The sequence below is a fragment of the Pipra filicauda genome, unplaced genomic scaffold (assembly GCF_003945595.2).
Source record: "Pipra filicauda isolate LSUMZ 115617 unplaced genomic scaffold, ASM394559v2 scaffold5_size6683894_pilon, whole genome shotgun sequence".
NCBI classification, from domain to species: Eukaryota; Metazoa; Chordata; class Aves; order Passeriformes; family Pipridae; genus Pipra; species Pipra filicauda.
This window is the reverse complement of record NW_024104754.1, coordinates 1153181-1167874: the sequence shown is the minus strand read 5'-3', so window position 1 is coordinate 1167874 and position 14694 is coordinate 1153181. Positions and strand designations below refer to the sequence as shown.

Sequence of the window (14694 nt, the reverse complement as noted above, 5' to 3'; positions counted from 1 at the left end):
AGTTTTTGCACTTGCCTTTATTTACAAACATTTTGTCTCTCTTCATAGGAAGAATATTTTGCATTTACAGCTAAGGGCAGAAAAAGCAAGTAAATAGCTTGGGATCCATGAACACAATAAGTAATTCTGCATCTTGGATTGGATAGTTCTCATTTTTGGTAGCAATACTTAACTGACCTACAGACATTACTCCAAAACACAAGTAGCACTTACAAATAAGTAAACTTCTGCTTAGTGAAAAGGGATTGCTTGTATAATGATTCACTTATTTTACACAGTTAAGTGATTCACTTAAGTGAACCATTCTAAGTGATCGCTTATTTTACACATCTAAATCTTTGAGTTACTAAGTCATATCATAACAATTAATAATTCTTACTACAGATTTGTAACTCTTGATCTCCTCCTTTCCTATCTTTATATTCCTACTATTTTTGCTCAATGCCTACCCCTGGACTGCAAGCTCTTTTATGCAATCATGACAAGCTATTTAATTTGTCTACAGAACCTAAGACACTAACAGCAGTAAAACCTGCACATCTGTAATGAGCTGTCTGGGAACATGAACTGTATCCCTGTGCAGGAAGAGCTCCCGGAGTTTGCTACTCTTTGCCCCAGAACACAAGCATTTCACTCCAATGTCAAAGCAACATGCAGGATTGCTATTATTTGCATTTTCGGCTACTGATAACAAAAGCAAATATAGTGTAGACTGGTTGCTTTTTATACTGGCATAAAAATAGCAATATTGAAAGGCTCAAACCCAGATAAAGGTGACGTTTGGCTAAACTTTCTACAAGGTCGTTGGAAAACAGACTTTGTATCTCACAGCTAAAAGACTTCTGCGGTGTTAAAAAACATAATAAAAACAGCATTACAGCATTTTGTATTTTAAACTATTTGTAATTTAAACTATTAAAAAGTATAGCATATTTTGTAAGGAAAAAAAAATGGAGCAAATGCCTTTGCTAACAATTATGTGCAAACACACCTTTACACAATTTGTTTTAATTACATAAGCTAAAAACATACTGTTCAAGCTCCAAAATCCCATTACTATTCCAGCACCTGTCATTCTCATTCATGCACATTAGTTAATGTATTCCAAGGATATGAGATCCAATAATGAACTGTGTGTCCTGTCATTCATACAGAGTTGGGCTACCATCTCCGCTCTGAGGATCTCATCATCTGTCATTCCTAGAACAATAAAATTTAAAAAGCCATTAAAATAGCTCCATTTTAAAATACACATTCAGTTTTCATTTGACACTAAAAGCATGTCAAACTTGATACAAACTAATATTAAGTAATCATACAGTACTATAAAAATACAGGATAAAAAGGAGGGAGTGCAAATGTTATGAAAGACAATCTCAGTCAGAAAAGAAAGGTACAAATTAAAACTGCTGTCTTTCTGGAAAAGACAGAGAATCTTCATGTGATCACCTATACAAATCACCCACTTCCATTAAAGCTGCTTTTCTCCATTATATTGTATCTATTTCTAATCCATAAGGGATTAAAATTAAATAACTGGCAAAGAAGAAACCAAGTGTTGAATGCTCCAAGTTACTATATGGTTGATCAGTTTTAAGGCAGCTACTGAGTGCTGCATATAAATGAACATGTTTTAGTGTTATTTACATACAAGTATTCCTAAAGCAGTGATTCTTACCTAAATGTAAACGAAGACTTAACAGAAGGACCAAAAATGTTAAGGCTCCTTCCAGCATGGACCTTTCGTGCTCTGAGTCAAGAACTGTATTTTGATGCTGTGATGCCATTGTTAATAGATCTACCACCTTAAATCTACACAGCAAAAGTAAAGTCAGAAACATCATTCTCCAACATTAAAACATGAATGTGAAATGTAATATAAACTCAGGATAGCATTCACAACAACCTAAATGAATACAAAGTGAAAAAATTGCAAACAAACCACATGAAAATCTTCTTTTTAAATTTATCTATGGAATGTGCTATAATGATATTTACTCCTTAGGAAAACACCTTACATTTATGAAGATACAAAAGGTAATGAAAATTAATGTTTTCAAACTCTGATTTATTTTTTTTCCCCCCAAAAAGCAGACATCTTTTCTGTGTCTCTTACTATTGCAGCTCTATTTATCTACTTCTTCAGGCTGGAATATCCTAGCATATGAACATCTGTAAAACTTAAAAAATCCTAAAGATGCTCGGAAAAAAAAAGTCTGAAGCTTCATTACTGCACTGTAAATCAAAAGCCAATCCTGTTTAAAATCAAGAAATACTTCTTTCAGCAAAGCCCTTAGGTAAGTGTTCATTTTGGCTAGGCAGAATTGTACCACTGAAGATGTGTATCAGACATGCCCTTTTTCTATCACACTGTATAAATTAGTCAACAGCTAGCACAACATTGAACAAGACCATTCTCCTTTTAACCTTACCTTTCAAAAACAGATGAAATAAAATAATCTGGGTCCAGTCTAGAGGCACAGACCTGTAGAAAGAGAATAAATGAATTTTATTCAATTAATTTAATTCAATATTTGTTGGTAAACAGTATTAGCTTGACTTCTCAGAAAACATAACTTACTTGCAGCAAGTAAATATCAGGATCAATCATGGAATTGCAGAAATGGGACTGCACGTAAGTCATGGCCTGTCCTTTAATTTGGAGACCATTCCTAACCCACATGTTGCTGTGAATTTCAGAAAGACTTGCCTGTTCAGGGAAAATAAAAAATTATAAATATATCAGGGATATTCAGCTATTCAATTCAATGTTTAGCAGATCATCAATATATGATTACAGAAACATAAAAATCATAGAAAGGTTTGGGTCGGAAGGAATGTTGGAGATCATTTAGTTCCAACCCCACTGCCATGGGCAGGAACATCTTCCACTAGGACCAAGTTGCTCAAAGCTCCATCCAACCTGACCCTGAACACTTCCCAGGGATGGGGCAGCCACATCTTCTATGGGCAACCTGTTCTAGTGCCTCACCACCTCACAGTAAAGAATGTCTTTGTGATACCTAATCTAAACTACTCGTTGTGATACCTAATCTAAACTACTCTCCTTCAGTTTAAAGCCATTGGCCCTTGTCCTGTCACTACATGCCCTTGTGAAAAGTCTCTCTGCAGCTTCCTTGTAGAATCATAGAATAGTTTGGGTTGGAAGTGACCTTTAGAGGTCATCTAATCAAACCCCCCTGCAATGATCAGGGACATCTGACAGATACCGCACTTTAATATGAGAGCACATTTCAGACAACAAAAGTAATCAAAGCCAAATGAAGTGATTTATACATGAGAAGTACTCAAAAAATGAAGATATTGTGGTTATAAAGAGGTTAGATCTAAAAGCAGTGATTAAAAATACTGCTCACTGTCACTTATATACAAATAAATCCAAATTTGTAAATAAAAATAAATTGCAGGGTGCATCCATTCCTGAACTCAGTCTGAGTTTAAAATTAGAAATTTTCAGATTCGTGTTTCTTTTCAAATTGCACTCCATTCTATTCACATAACAGTTCTATGTTTTCAAAGGGTTGGTCCTTCCTACCCTTTTGGAAGTGCTATAGTGAATATTATTATATACCTCTCAGAGTATGATAACTAATGCCACATATTTAATTTTGGAGATACGAAGAAGAAAAAAAAAGTTTATCTTATACTCAATATTTTCTAGTTATTATTGTCACATATAGTTATTTTGACATTCCACAATTAAGACATGCTTCCCTTTGCTAAATACTTCTGAATATACTTAAATGACTAGGGTCAAAAGAATCTGACAGCAACTCTGTTTTCTGTGTGTATTCTGTCCATACCTGAATCTGAAGCGGGTGAATCATTAGTTTCATCAGCATCTCCTGATCTGGCAAGATAGTATCCAGATCTAGTTCTTGGCATTTGACAGCCTAGAAACAAAAGCAAGCACACATTGTACTGAATGATCACATTCGACAGGGAACTTCCATCTGTGTGACTACAACATGTGCTTACCTTACTTAAAAACATGGCAAAGTAACGGTGCAACGGCAAATGGAAAGTAACTTGGTTGGGAGCTGGCTGAAAAGTAAAATAAAGGTATTTTAATATAATATGTTGAAAAAACCAAACTTACAAATGTCTTTGTCACAACCACCAAGGACAGTATCTTGGCATGTCTTCATTTGATGGACTTTCCACTATTACTTCATTCCCCTGCCTTTCTGACTATTCAAGTTCTCCTTAGACAGCTGCAGTTTCTCTCTAAGTCCCCAGTAGCCAATGGCACTGAGGTGTTTGAGAGTATTGCCTGATAACTGCAAAGCTGCTCCCACTACCACAGCACAACAGGACTTCTCTTTTGCCATTGCTTCAGCTCTTCATTCAGCACAACAGTAGTGTATCAATAGCAGTGCTTTTAAAACTCACACAGCTTAAGATTGCACCAGCAAATCTAAGTCACCAAGACTCTACAAATAAAGGATGCTAGGATATAACATTGCAACTATTAAGTACAAACTCTAATTTCAGCAAGGTAATCCTTTTTTGATCACTACTTTGAGCAATGACTTAATTTAAGGGGAGAGTAGGGGGCAAGAAGTGTATCACCTTTGAAATTTAATCAGATTTTCACAATATTTTGCTTAAATTCACTAAGGATATTTACCTCATCTACAAAGTTGATAGCATCAAACCAGTCCTGAAGCGCTTCGAGGCAGTATCTGACAACATTCCGTGTGTATTCCTGTGTTTCCTGCAGTTAAGAGAAACCAACACACTACATGAGCCAAAACAGCTTTAAGTAAGTATCACTGTTTCCCTACTACAAATACATCTGATTATTTCAAGAATATTTTTACAGAAACATTAAGGTTGGGAAAGACCTCCAAGACTATTGAGTCCAACCCAAAATGCTACAATACCACAATACTGCATAGATTTTAACAGTAAGCAAACCTTGTTATGACTGTATGATGTAACTCTATAACAATGCCATAAAACTACATTATATTTCAGGTTAAATCCTGTATTTCAAGACTAGAGCTGTACATTGCCTTCCAAGAGAGAAGCAGCAATGTGCAAAAAGGGAAGGCAGAAGGGGAGCTAAACCAAATTGCTCTGTGATCAGCAGAACTTGCAAAGTTTCATTTCTTAACAGATTTTTCCTTTAATCTTCCCTTCCCCCTAAACAGACTCCAGACTTGCCTCACGCTCTCAGGGCACCTATGACACGCTTCTTATGCAAAAACCAGCAGTGCTTAGGCCAGCCAGAAGCTGTGCAAATGCCAACTGGCTCAGTCAGACACCTTTTCTCATCAGGAAATACAGCAGCCATGCTCCCATCCTGTTGCTCCACCCTCTGTAGAGGGGTCAGGCTCTGCAGGTTTTCCCTATCCTGTGAGATATGAGCTGTAATCTCTTCCCATCCATCAGGTTTCACTAAATATGTACAACAATTAAGCTATGAAATTTCTAGAACATTATCAGATTTTTTGAGAACAACCAAAAGATTCAAATGTGGTTGAGGACATGACTGACAAGACAACAGGTGGAGCAAGGAATCTTACAGGTCTTAAAAAAAAGGCAGACCATCCCATCCCAAAGCAAAAAAAGAAAGGAATACTGCAAAAAGCCAGAAGTTGTAAATCAGTTTTCAAGAGCTAATGTAGACTCAAATTGATACATTCATAATGTATCAGTATAACTTACAACACAGAAAGGCCTGGTTTTAACTTTTAAAATCACATGGTACGCTTGGGTACATTTTTTTACTGCACAGTTCAATTCAAGAATTACTGTCTCATGGACACTATCAAGCATCTCAATAAGCTAATTTCAAATATAAGTATTTTTTTCATAGGAAAACAGTAAAAAGTGGGGGTTATATGTTAATTATCCCTAAAAGCTAATGGATTCAATTTTTGCTATTACTTACAGTCTAGCAAATAGTAACAAGTTTTTGCTCTAGTTTGGAGACAATAAGATGTCCAAACCTAAGAGGTTTTCACCTCAGACTGATGGTAAAACTACACAAACCCATAAATTACTCCATCCCTCATTATAATGAAGTGTGTGTTTGCAGACACAATCAACATTATAATCACATTAGGACAACTTGTGTATCTCCTTTCCCACTAACAAAGGTAGAATGACTCAGAGACATGCTATCAAGTTCTTCATCAGATCAAAGTTATTCCATATTTACAGTCATATGGAATGACTTGTACACATCCTGAACTTGTAGTCCCAGTACTGTAGACAATAAACTAGGTTCAAGCATGAATTATACACAGAATCCAAGCTCACTGAAGTTTTATGTTATTTGATAGACAAAGACGGCATAATCCAAGTCTTCTCAAAAACAAAACAGATAGACCTTTCAAGTTTGAGAATTCTAGAATAAGTCATGAATAAAACTAAGAATTATGACAAAGAAACATTACCCTTACCCTAACTTTGCAGTGTGACAGAAGACCCCACATTGGCTGGGCACAGGCTTCCAGCTCAGCAGCAAAGGCAGCATAGTATGTCTGCGATTCAAACTCCACGTGCTCATTTAATTCTCGTTTATTTAAATTCATACCTTCAGAGATTTAAGCAGAGTTACACAACCCAATATTTAACTAGGGCTAAACAGAATGCAGTATTTTTAGTGTTATGCATTTACACACCAACAAAGATAAAAAAACCTCCACAAAGTGTAAGAATCTATTTTATCTAGCAGCAGAATAATTGATAAAATATGAGAACAAGCAATAAAGTTTGTACAGAAATAAACCAGAAAAGAACATTAGCTCTAGACCAGCTAATAACTACAGTCCTTGCTGTTCAGGTGACATTAACTTCGACTTTGAATGTCACTTAGTCAATGAGAACATTTGGATGCTGGTCCTCAGAACATTTATCAGTATTGAGAAGCTCACCATTTTGAACTATTTCTTTTAAATAATAAAAAAATTCTCCATTGCAATACTTAAAAAAAAATCCTGATTTGTCAAATTAATTTCACCAATACTTAAATTTAGAACTTCACCAGCAAAATACTTCTAGTACAAGTTATGATGTGTACTTCAAGTACAACCTCAGAATTCTTGCACCAATCTGAGTCAACTAAGTGTGATGCAATTGTCTTGTGTGTAGTTGAAGAGCAAAGATCTATCAGATAATTTTTTTAATCTACCTGTTTTCTAGAACATACTGTTCTCTTCTAGAAATACAAACTTATGAGAATACTAATAAATTAAATATTTACATACAGCATTGTAAGGATTTTGCTACTGTGGACATTAAGCTGTCTTAACATCCTTGTATTAGTACTGATTATAAGTGTCACATACCTTGAAAAAATGATACAAAATTCATCCATGTTACCAAAAGACCATGATCTTCCAAAAATTTCTTTGCCACACTTTGGTGTGAAAGTATGTTTATAAAATCACTAACCAGGGGCCAGTAGGTATTATTCTTCAGTAGTGCTTCCCCACAATTCACCACAACATGTAAACTATTTTCTTCATCTAGGTTTAAAAACAAACCAACAAAACAAACAAAAAAACCAAAACCAAACAAAACAAAACAAAAAAAAAAAGAAGAAAAAGTTATTTTGTTCCTTCTTGTTGTAATTTATAAATAAAGTTATAAAATAATGCAAACCCAACAATTAGTATGTACTGTAATGCTATGGTCAGACACACACAAAGAAAATTGCAGAAAAGAAGAACAGTTCTTTTGTGGTACCTGAGGCTGTTTTTTCATCATGGACTCACCAACATAGATCCCACTCACTAGAAGCCACTCATACTTTGAACAGTATTGCAACCTTTGATAAGCACTGCATTAGTAAAACCATCACAGTTACGCCTCTTTGAATACTCTCAGGAAGTATAAAAAGACCAAACAATACAATTCCTACTACCAACACCTGAAATCTATTTTGAATTTGACATACAGTGAGCAAGCTACCTTACAGCATTCAAAAAGAAATCTGGTGATCAAAACCTACGCTGGCATAGTGATTCTGAGAAAAGCAAAGAAAAGCATTTCCACTCTGAATTTGGGACACAGTTTTTATGCAGCCTGCCCAAGACTAGGGAAAGAGAAGGCTGCATCAGATCACCTGCCTTTAGATGGCTCTATTCCAGTAAAAATGCACTGAAGGACCCCAGTAATTACCCTCTGCACCAGGAAACCTTTGTAAGCAGCACAGCCACAGCCAAAAAGAAACACTGTTATTGTGAGACTCCAGTCTCTGGTTGATGAGGTCCCCCTGTATGTAGAGTGGTTTCCTTTGGCCTGTCCACAAGCAGGGTAACACCTCTGCCTGAATCTGCTCAAGGACTTTGCAAAGAGTTACAGGTCAGTTACATGTTGCTGATTCTCTGTCCTAGTATAGATTAGACAAATCCAAAGTTACTTCAAAAGGAAAGTGGCATTGCTTCTTATTCAAAGCACTCTACAAGCCAGGGTTAATGTCACTTAAAGACGTTGGTTTTTCAAAGGATGAACCATCACCAATACTTTTTCCTTGAGGGTATAAATTCTTCTCCCATGAAAAGTTCATTAGGAGGAATGCACTGATAGAGAGGAAAAAAGTCTCTAAGAACACAGGGACATAAATCCTCCTAGAGAGCAAGTTTTATCATCTGCATCCGTAGTTCTCCCCCTCATCCTTTCACACCACATGTGAGAGACGTAAGGTGTACTAGTAACACTTAGTAGCACGCACTAGTAAATCTACTAACACAAAGTTGGTATCAACACAACTTCTAGGTTAACTCTGTTTCACGAAAACAGTTTATCACAGCATCCACAAATACCCTCAGTGAACCTGTATACTTTTAACAGGCGTCAGCTGTTCAAAAACAATTATGATCTGTAAGCAGTGCAAACTAAACATGCCATAGCAGATACAATTCCTGCTCCACTCTCTCCTTGCTCCTCTCCAACATGCTTTTCCATCTATCCATTGGCGCTGGATTTGTAAACTTTGTCTCATTCAGATATTCAGATATTAAACAATATCTTTTGTTTACAGTAGCTGCACAAAGAGAAGTCTTCTCAATTTATCTCACCAGCACAGACTTTTAAAAGTCTTCTCACTATTTCCAGCATCCTAAGTGATAATTTGAAATAAACACAAGATTCAAGCCCACAGAATTGCAAAAGAAGGCCATTGAGAATATGAGAGGGAAAAAACCCAAGGAAGTATTTTATGATTTTTTTTCTGTCAATGTCCAAGCCCTCATACATGAAGCAGTGAGCAGGAAATGTGGAAACACTGAAAAGCACCAGACACATCCCAGTGGTAGACTTGGCAGTATTAGGTTTACTGCTCGACTCAATGAGCAACCTAAAAGATTCTGTAATTCTATGATAGTATCTTAGCTAAGAGAAATCACTGGTGCTAGGAAAAGGAAACAATGGGGTAGCTGCTCCAAGGCTAAGTCTTTTCTCACACATCTATCACAAATACATCTGATGTTATTTAACTTACCAGCTTCAGTTTACATCATTAATTACCAGGAAGCTTCTTCAGAGAATGCCTAATCACAGCCACGGCCTTTTTGGCTGCAATTCTGACCCATCACAGAACATAACCACCACCAACATCCCATACTGACCAACAAGGAACAACGAGAAGATGCTCAGAAGTACTTTTTAAATTACATTCCACCAATATGGCACTGATTTAGCAAAAATCACTTGATATACAAACTGTTAAATATTCAACATTTTTAATACTGTAAAGCAATCTATGTAGGGCAACAGAAAAACTCATGTTGAAGTGCTGCTGCATGAGGGCACATGAGAGCTAGATGACTTAGGATTTCCCATTTCAGTACAGTCACTGTTTTAGGCTACACACAGAGCAGACTCTGAGAAAAAGGACACTTCAGGCAACAAAAAATACACTTTCACACAGAAGTTGATAATGCTTATTTAGCAGCAGCACTCAGCCTGTCTAGAGAATATGTTCACACTCAAACTAGGATAAAGAGGGCTGAGAGGCCTGCAGTCTGTTAGGCACATCAAAGCATGACAAGTTAGCAAGATTCATTGTGACACCATTTTCAGATAAGGACAGGTAAAACAAGGAGGGTGGAAATAGGACAGTTGCTTTCACTAAAAAAGTTACACAATGTACACTAGTTCAAATTCAAATTGCCACTCTGTCAAACAAAAGCTTGATCAAATTACAGTATTTACAAATTAGTAAATTATTCTCCTTTAATTATATATCAAGTTTTATTAAGGCAATCACAGGAGAGAAAAATTAAAACAATTTCGAATACTCCAAATAGCTTGTGAAATACTTTGAAAATATTTTTTAAATTCATAAAGGTCTCAATTTGCATATATAATTTCTCATTCAAACAGTTGTTTATGCACTTTACCCAATAAATTAAGCACCTGCAAGGTAATACTCTGTATTCCAAACTATATAACATTTCTACAAAATAAAACCCAAAACAACCCTACAAACCAAAGGATAAAACATCAGTATCACTCTTGATAACTACCTTTATATTTCTAGGAAATTCGGATACTCAGCCTCTACCACACATTGCTAGATCCCGTACATTTTTGGAAAAAGGGTTGGAGGGGGTGGACGACTACCCAAGAAAAATTAAGTTTCCTCTATAATCAATTTATTATCCATGGAATGAAGCAAACAAACATATCAACCTACCTTGCAATTCACTTTTAATAAGGCAACTTTCCATCATGTACAACAGAACAGTAACCATAATATCCAGCAGTTGGCATTCTTCTGTTACTTGGCGTGCTAGTTCTTCATTGCTGAACAACTGAACACTGATATGCACAATTCTATTAGACATTGTGTCTGATTCATGGCTTTTCTTCAGTGTTTTCATAATAAAAGCATAATGCTGAACAAAAGTTTTTGTAAAAGCAATCTGCAAATTATAAAGAAATTTTGATGTTAACAAGTATTATATAAAAATTATAGCTTCGTTTCATTATGAAATATTCCTTTACAAAAGTACAATCAACATTTCCTGGGAAACACCAGTTGCTATGACAAACCAAAACTGATGGTGTAAGTGTTCCATGTATAGTTTCTAGAAACGGTCCACATGAAAAGACCTATTTATAGAGAGGGGTAACTCAAGCCTCTAATTTTATTACCTTTTCCCAAAATCTAATCTTCTCATTCTATACTTCTCACACTAAAAAAAACCCGCCAGAAATGTTCAAACAATGAATAGAAGGTCTCAGCATAACACCTGAAAGTAGTAATAGTTCTAATAATTAATTTACCCTAAATTTTTACATCCTACAACAGGAACAAATGTTCTAAAATGATACACTATGAACAATGAGTTTAGTAGCGCCTAATAAAGCTGCCTTATCACTTGTGCTCATCTACCTATGGAGTAAGGTTTTCATTCACCTGTCAAGGGAGGTATTTCAACAGTGAATTCCATTTCTGCTATCATAATATCCTATACTTTTTAATAAACTTTCAATGCTTTCCCCTCAATAATTAAAATAATTAGCAAGTTTTGTTATTCTTCACACAACTGTTTGGGTTTATTTAAACGAGATCATATTTAAATGTATCAATACATATACATACAACATGTATTGTACTATATTGTACGCATATAGTACAGTTTTGTGTCCTCCATTAGCCTCAGACTGCATTGTAAACCAACCCTTTGCAGGGCATGTACATGTGGGCATATCTGCCAGCTTTGAAATCGGTTCTCACTTAGTACTTTAGGTTCTGAATTAACACCATCTGGACTTGCTTGGCTTAGGAAGAAGACAAGATGGGTAGTGATAAAAATTTTCAGATCAAAGTCTAAAAACCCCTTGTCTATTCCTTCTTCAGTATTAACCTTTCATAAGCATAGAATTAGAAATTTTAAAACCACACTTGGGCAACTGTGTTTTCATCAGACCATACACAAATCACTGCTTTATTTGACCTGCCTTAAACTCAGTGCTTCCATACTTTTATTATTAAAATACTACCATGTTTTTCACATTTAGAAAATACTTCCAAAAATATGATGACATAATGCTGCTGTTTCTTCCAGAAAATATCCTCAAAAAAAATGGACCCAGGATGGGGATGGGGATGTCACTAGAGGAAACACTGCAAGACTACTTAAACTGCCTTCCTTTATCTGGTCCACAGTGATGGAAACATGTATAATAACTGAAAGCGTGTTCTACATACAGCCCCCAGCACAATGGTAACTGTTTTCAGTTAAAGACTTTTTGGAACAAGGTATTTGCAATGCTTCAGCAAAGTTAATACACATCATTCTGGTAATTCCAGATATTCCTGTCATATAATTTCCTTTAAATTGAAGCTTTAAACAATTTTAATCACTGGCAGCAACACTTATCATCAAGACATTCACGCTATTGATGTTAAGCCTCAGACACAAATGACGCACCGGATATTTTAAGAAGTTGGTATATTAATGCTGCTAGTAAAAAAAGTATACTTTTCTACATATTATTTTTTCGCACTGTATTATGTTTAGATAGGATTTTTGGATTCTGAGATGTAGGAACTATGTATTACTTGTTTTACACAGCACTCTCAATTTAAGTTGACTGCAAAAACACTGTCTTTCTCTACGGACAAATTTTGGATTTTTTATTTCTTTATTTTAAATCAGCATGCATCAAAATTTGTTGTGCCTCGCTCGTATACAATAATGAACCTCTGAAAGTAACATAAATTTGCTCTCAATACAGTATAATGGTAGAGACTCTGTAATACACTTCAGTAAAGGAAAGACAGAAGCTTTTCTCCTACATTCACCTGGAAGTAAAATAAAAAAATACAACCCTTTCCAATGTTGAGAGGAAGAAACTAAACTCAATTCCATAAGTTAAAAACCTGAAATACTATGATAAGCTGCAGTCCATATGTAAGAACAGCCATAGTAATCAGTCCATTCACCTTAGAATCCTTTCTTTCAGTGGCCAAAGCTATATACACAACTAAGGGAGAATATAGATCAGAGCAAAAACGGAGATTTTGATGTAACACATCCTTCCAAATAGCTTCCAACCTTTTGCAGGAAGTGGCTTCCTAAGACAAACATACTTTCTGTATATTTAATTACCTTCACTCTCTATGATCTTGTGCAGCTTGTAAATGTCTAGCCTATCAAAAAACAAAGTTAATTTTTTCAACTGGCCTTTCCTCTTGGTTGCCACTCAACAATCCCAGAACTTTTATGTGACTAACATCAGCCCCATGTTTCAGTTAGAACTTACAGCTCCCTATTCTCAACCCTAAGAAGAAGATACTTCTGCCAGTTGAACACTTAAGGTTCCAATAGAAAAACTGTTCTACGGAATTTGCAGAACAGCATATCCAGGGGTTATTGCTGTAATAGCTGCCTCAATGGTCTCTACGGGAGGTGCCCAACAAGGCACAGCATTTTTGGTAATTGTGACTGTTGATTCATTCTCTCTACCAGATGCTTTTCCATTTTTCTACTTCCAGTATTCCAGATTTCAGCAAGGCTCTGCCCTTGGATGATTTAAACTCTTCCATCAGCTTCCTGTTTACTGTCAACACATTCTTTGCCTTCCCCTCAGTCACATGACGGTCTATTTCTCTGGCCTTTTGCTTTTCCTCTTGTCCACACCATAACACCTTTAATCTCCTGGAAGCTTTGGTAAATTTCTCTTCTGCTTTCTTTTTCTTCACTTGTAAGTCTTCCAAGCTTCAAATGTCAGAGAGTGCTGGAAGGGATGCCTCAAGCACAAATCTGTAAGGCAAAGATCACACTTTTTGTTGTGCTGTCTCTCTCATATGCCAAAGTGGGAAGAGAGGGAATAGCTACTTAACCCAGGGTTTTAGCCCACCCCTTTCAACACCTCTTTTCGATACTGGGAATCCTAAAAGGGAAGTTTTTTTTCCTATTTCAAAATAAATCTGTGCAACTGAGATCACTGGTGGCTCAGTGACTGCTGCCCAGGGCAGTGGTGGATCAGTCAGCTCTAGTATGTTCATGCAGGAGGTCAGAGATTTCAACAATTTCAAAGCATGCACAGATAGCCAGCTCTGTGCTCTGTGTCTGGCTAGCTCCCTCAGTTTATCAGAAAACTAACCTAGAAGAATTCTGCTGATTTAATGTACTAAATCACCTCACAAAGAATCAGCTAAATTGCACAAGAGCAGACATAGAAAAAATTAGGAAAGTACATGTAGTGTAGATGAGATGAGAGAAGTAACAGAAAGCTGAGAGATCACCTGGAACAGTTTATATCCCTCCAGGTATTCCGGCTATTTGAGAATGCAATATGATTAATCAGCCCACAAGACTTTTTTTTCCAAAAAGCTAAATGGGAGCCTATAACATAAAACATTCTTCTAATTCATCTCAAAATGCTATGTTCTCTCTATGTACATGTAAAAGGCAGAGCCACTACTTGTAAATTAGCCCCAGTCCTCATAGACATGTTTAAAATTCATGCAGCATTGACATAGTTTTGCAACAAAGCACAGGTTATCTTGGGAAAAAACAGTGTTACTGCCTTCCTAGTATTGCTGTATGATACCTTTTCTGCTCCAAGTTCCCTTACTACTTAAAAATGCATTTGAGACAATCAAAGCAATTAAAATAAACACAGATCCTAAAAGACTTCAAATACTTGGGATTTGTGCTTCTAGTAAAGTTTTTACATAGGAATTAGCTGTTTAATGAA

The 14694-nt window shown here is 36.0% G+C and overlaps 1 protein-coding gene across 6 annotated transcripts in view; it reads right to left on the bottom strand.

The window, feature by feature from the left end:
• UBR3 (ubiquitin protein ligase E3 component n-recognin 3) overlaps window positions 1–14694 on the bottom strand; it is a 103648-nt gene that overhangs the window by 64278 nt on the left and 24676 nt on the right. For all 6 annotated transcript variants that reach the window (XM_027733546.2, XM_027733547.2, XM_027733548.2 and 3 more), the window contains 10 exons: window positions 10676–10904; window positions 7323–7502; window positions 6435–6568; window positions 4652–4738; window positions 4000–4065; window positions 3825–3914; window positions 2582–2710; window positions 2433–2485; window positions 1679–1812; window positions 1115–1200 (listed from right to left, as the gene is read on the bottom strand). In XM_027733546.2, coding sequence (XP_027589347.1) covers window positions 1115–1200; window positions 1679–1812; window positions 2433–2485; window positions 2582–2710; window positions 3825–3914; window positions 4000–4065; window positions 4652–4738; window positions 6435–6568; window positions 7323–7502; window positions 10676–10904 — 1188 coding nt within the window. The remainder of the gene's footprint in view (window positions 1–1114; window positions 1201–1678; window positions 1813–2432; window positions 2486–2581; window positions 2711–3824; window positions 3915–3999; window positions 4066–4651; window positions 4739–6434; window positions 6569–7322; window positions 7503–10675; window positions 10905–14694) is intronic.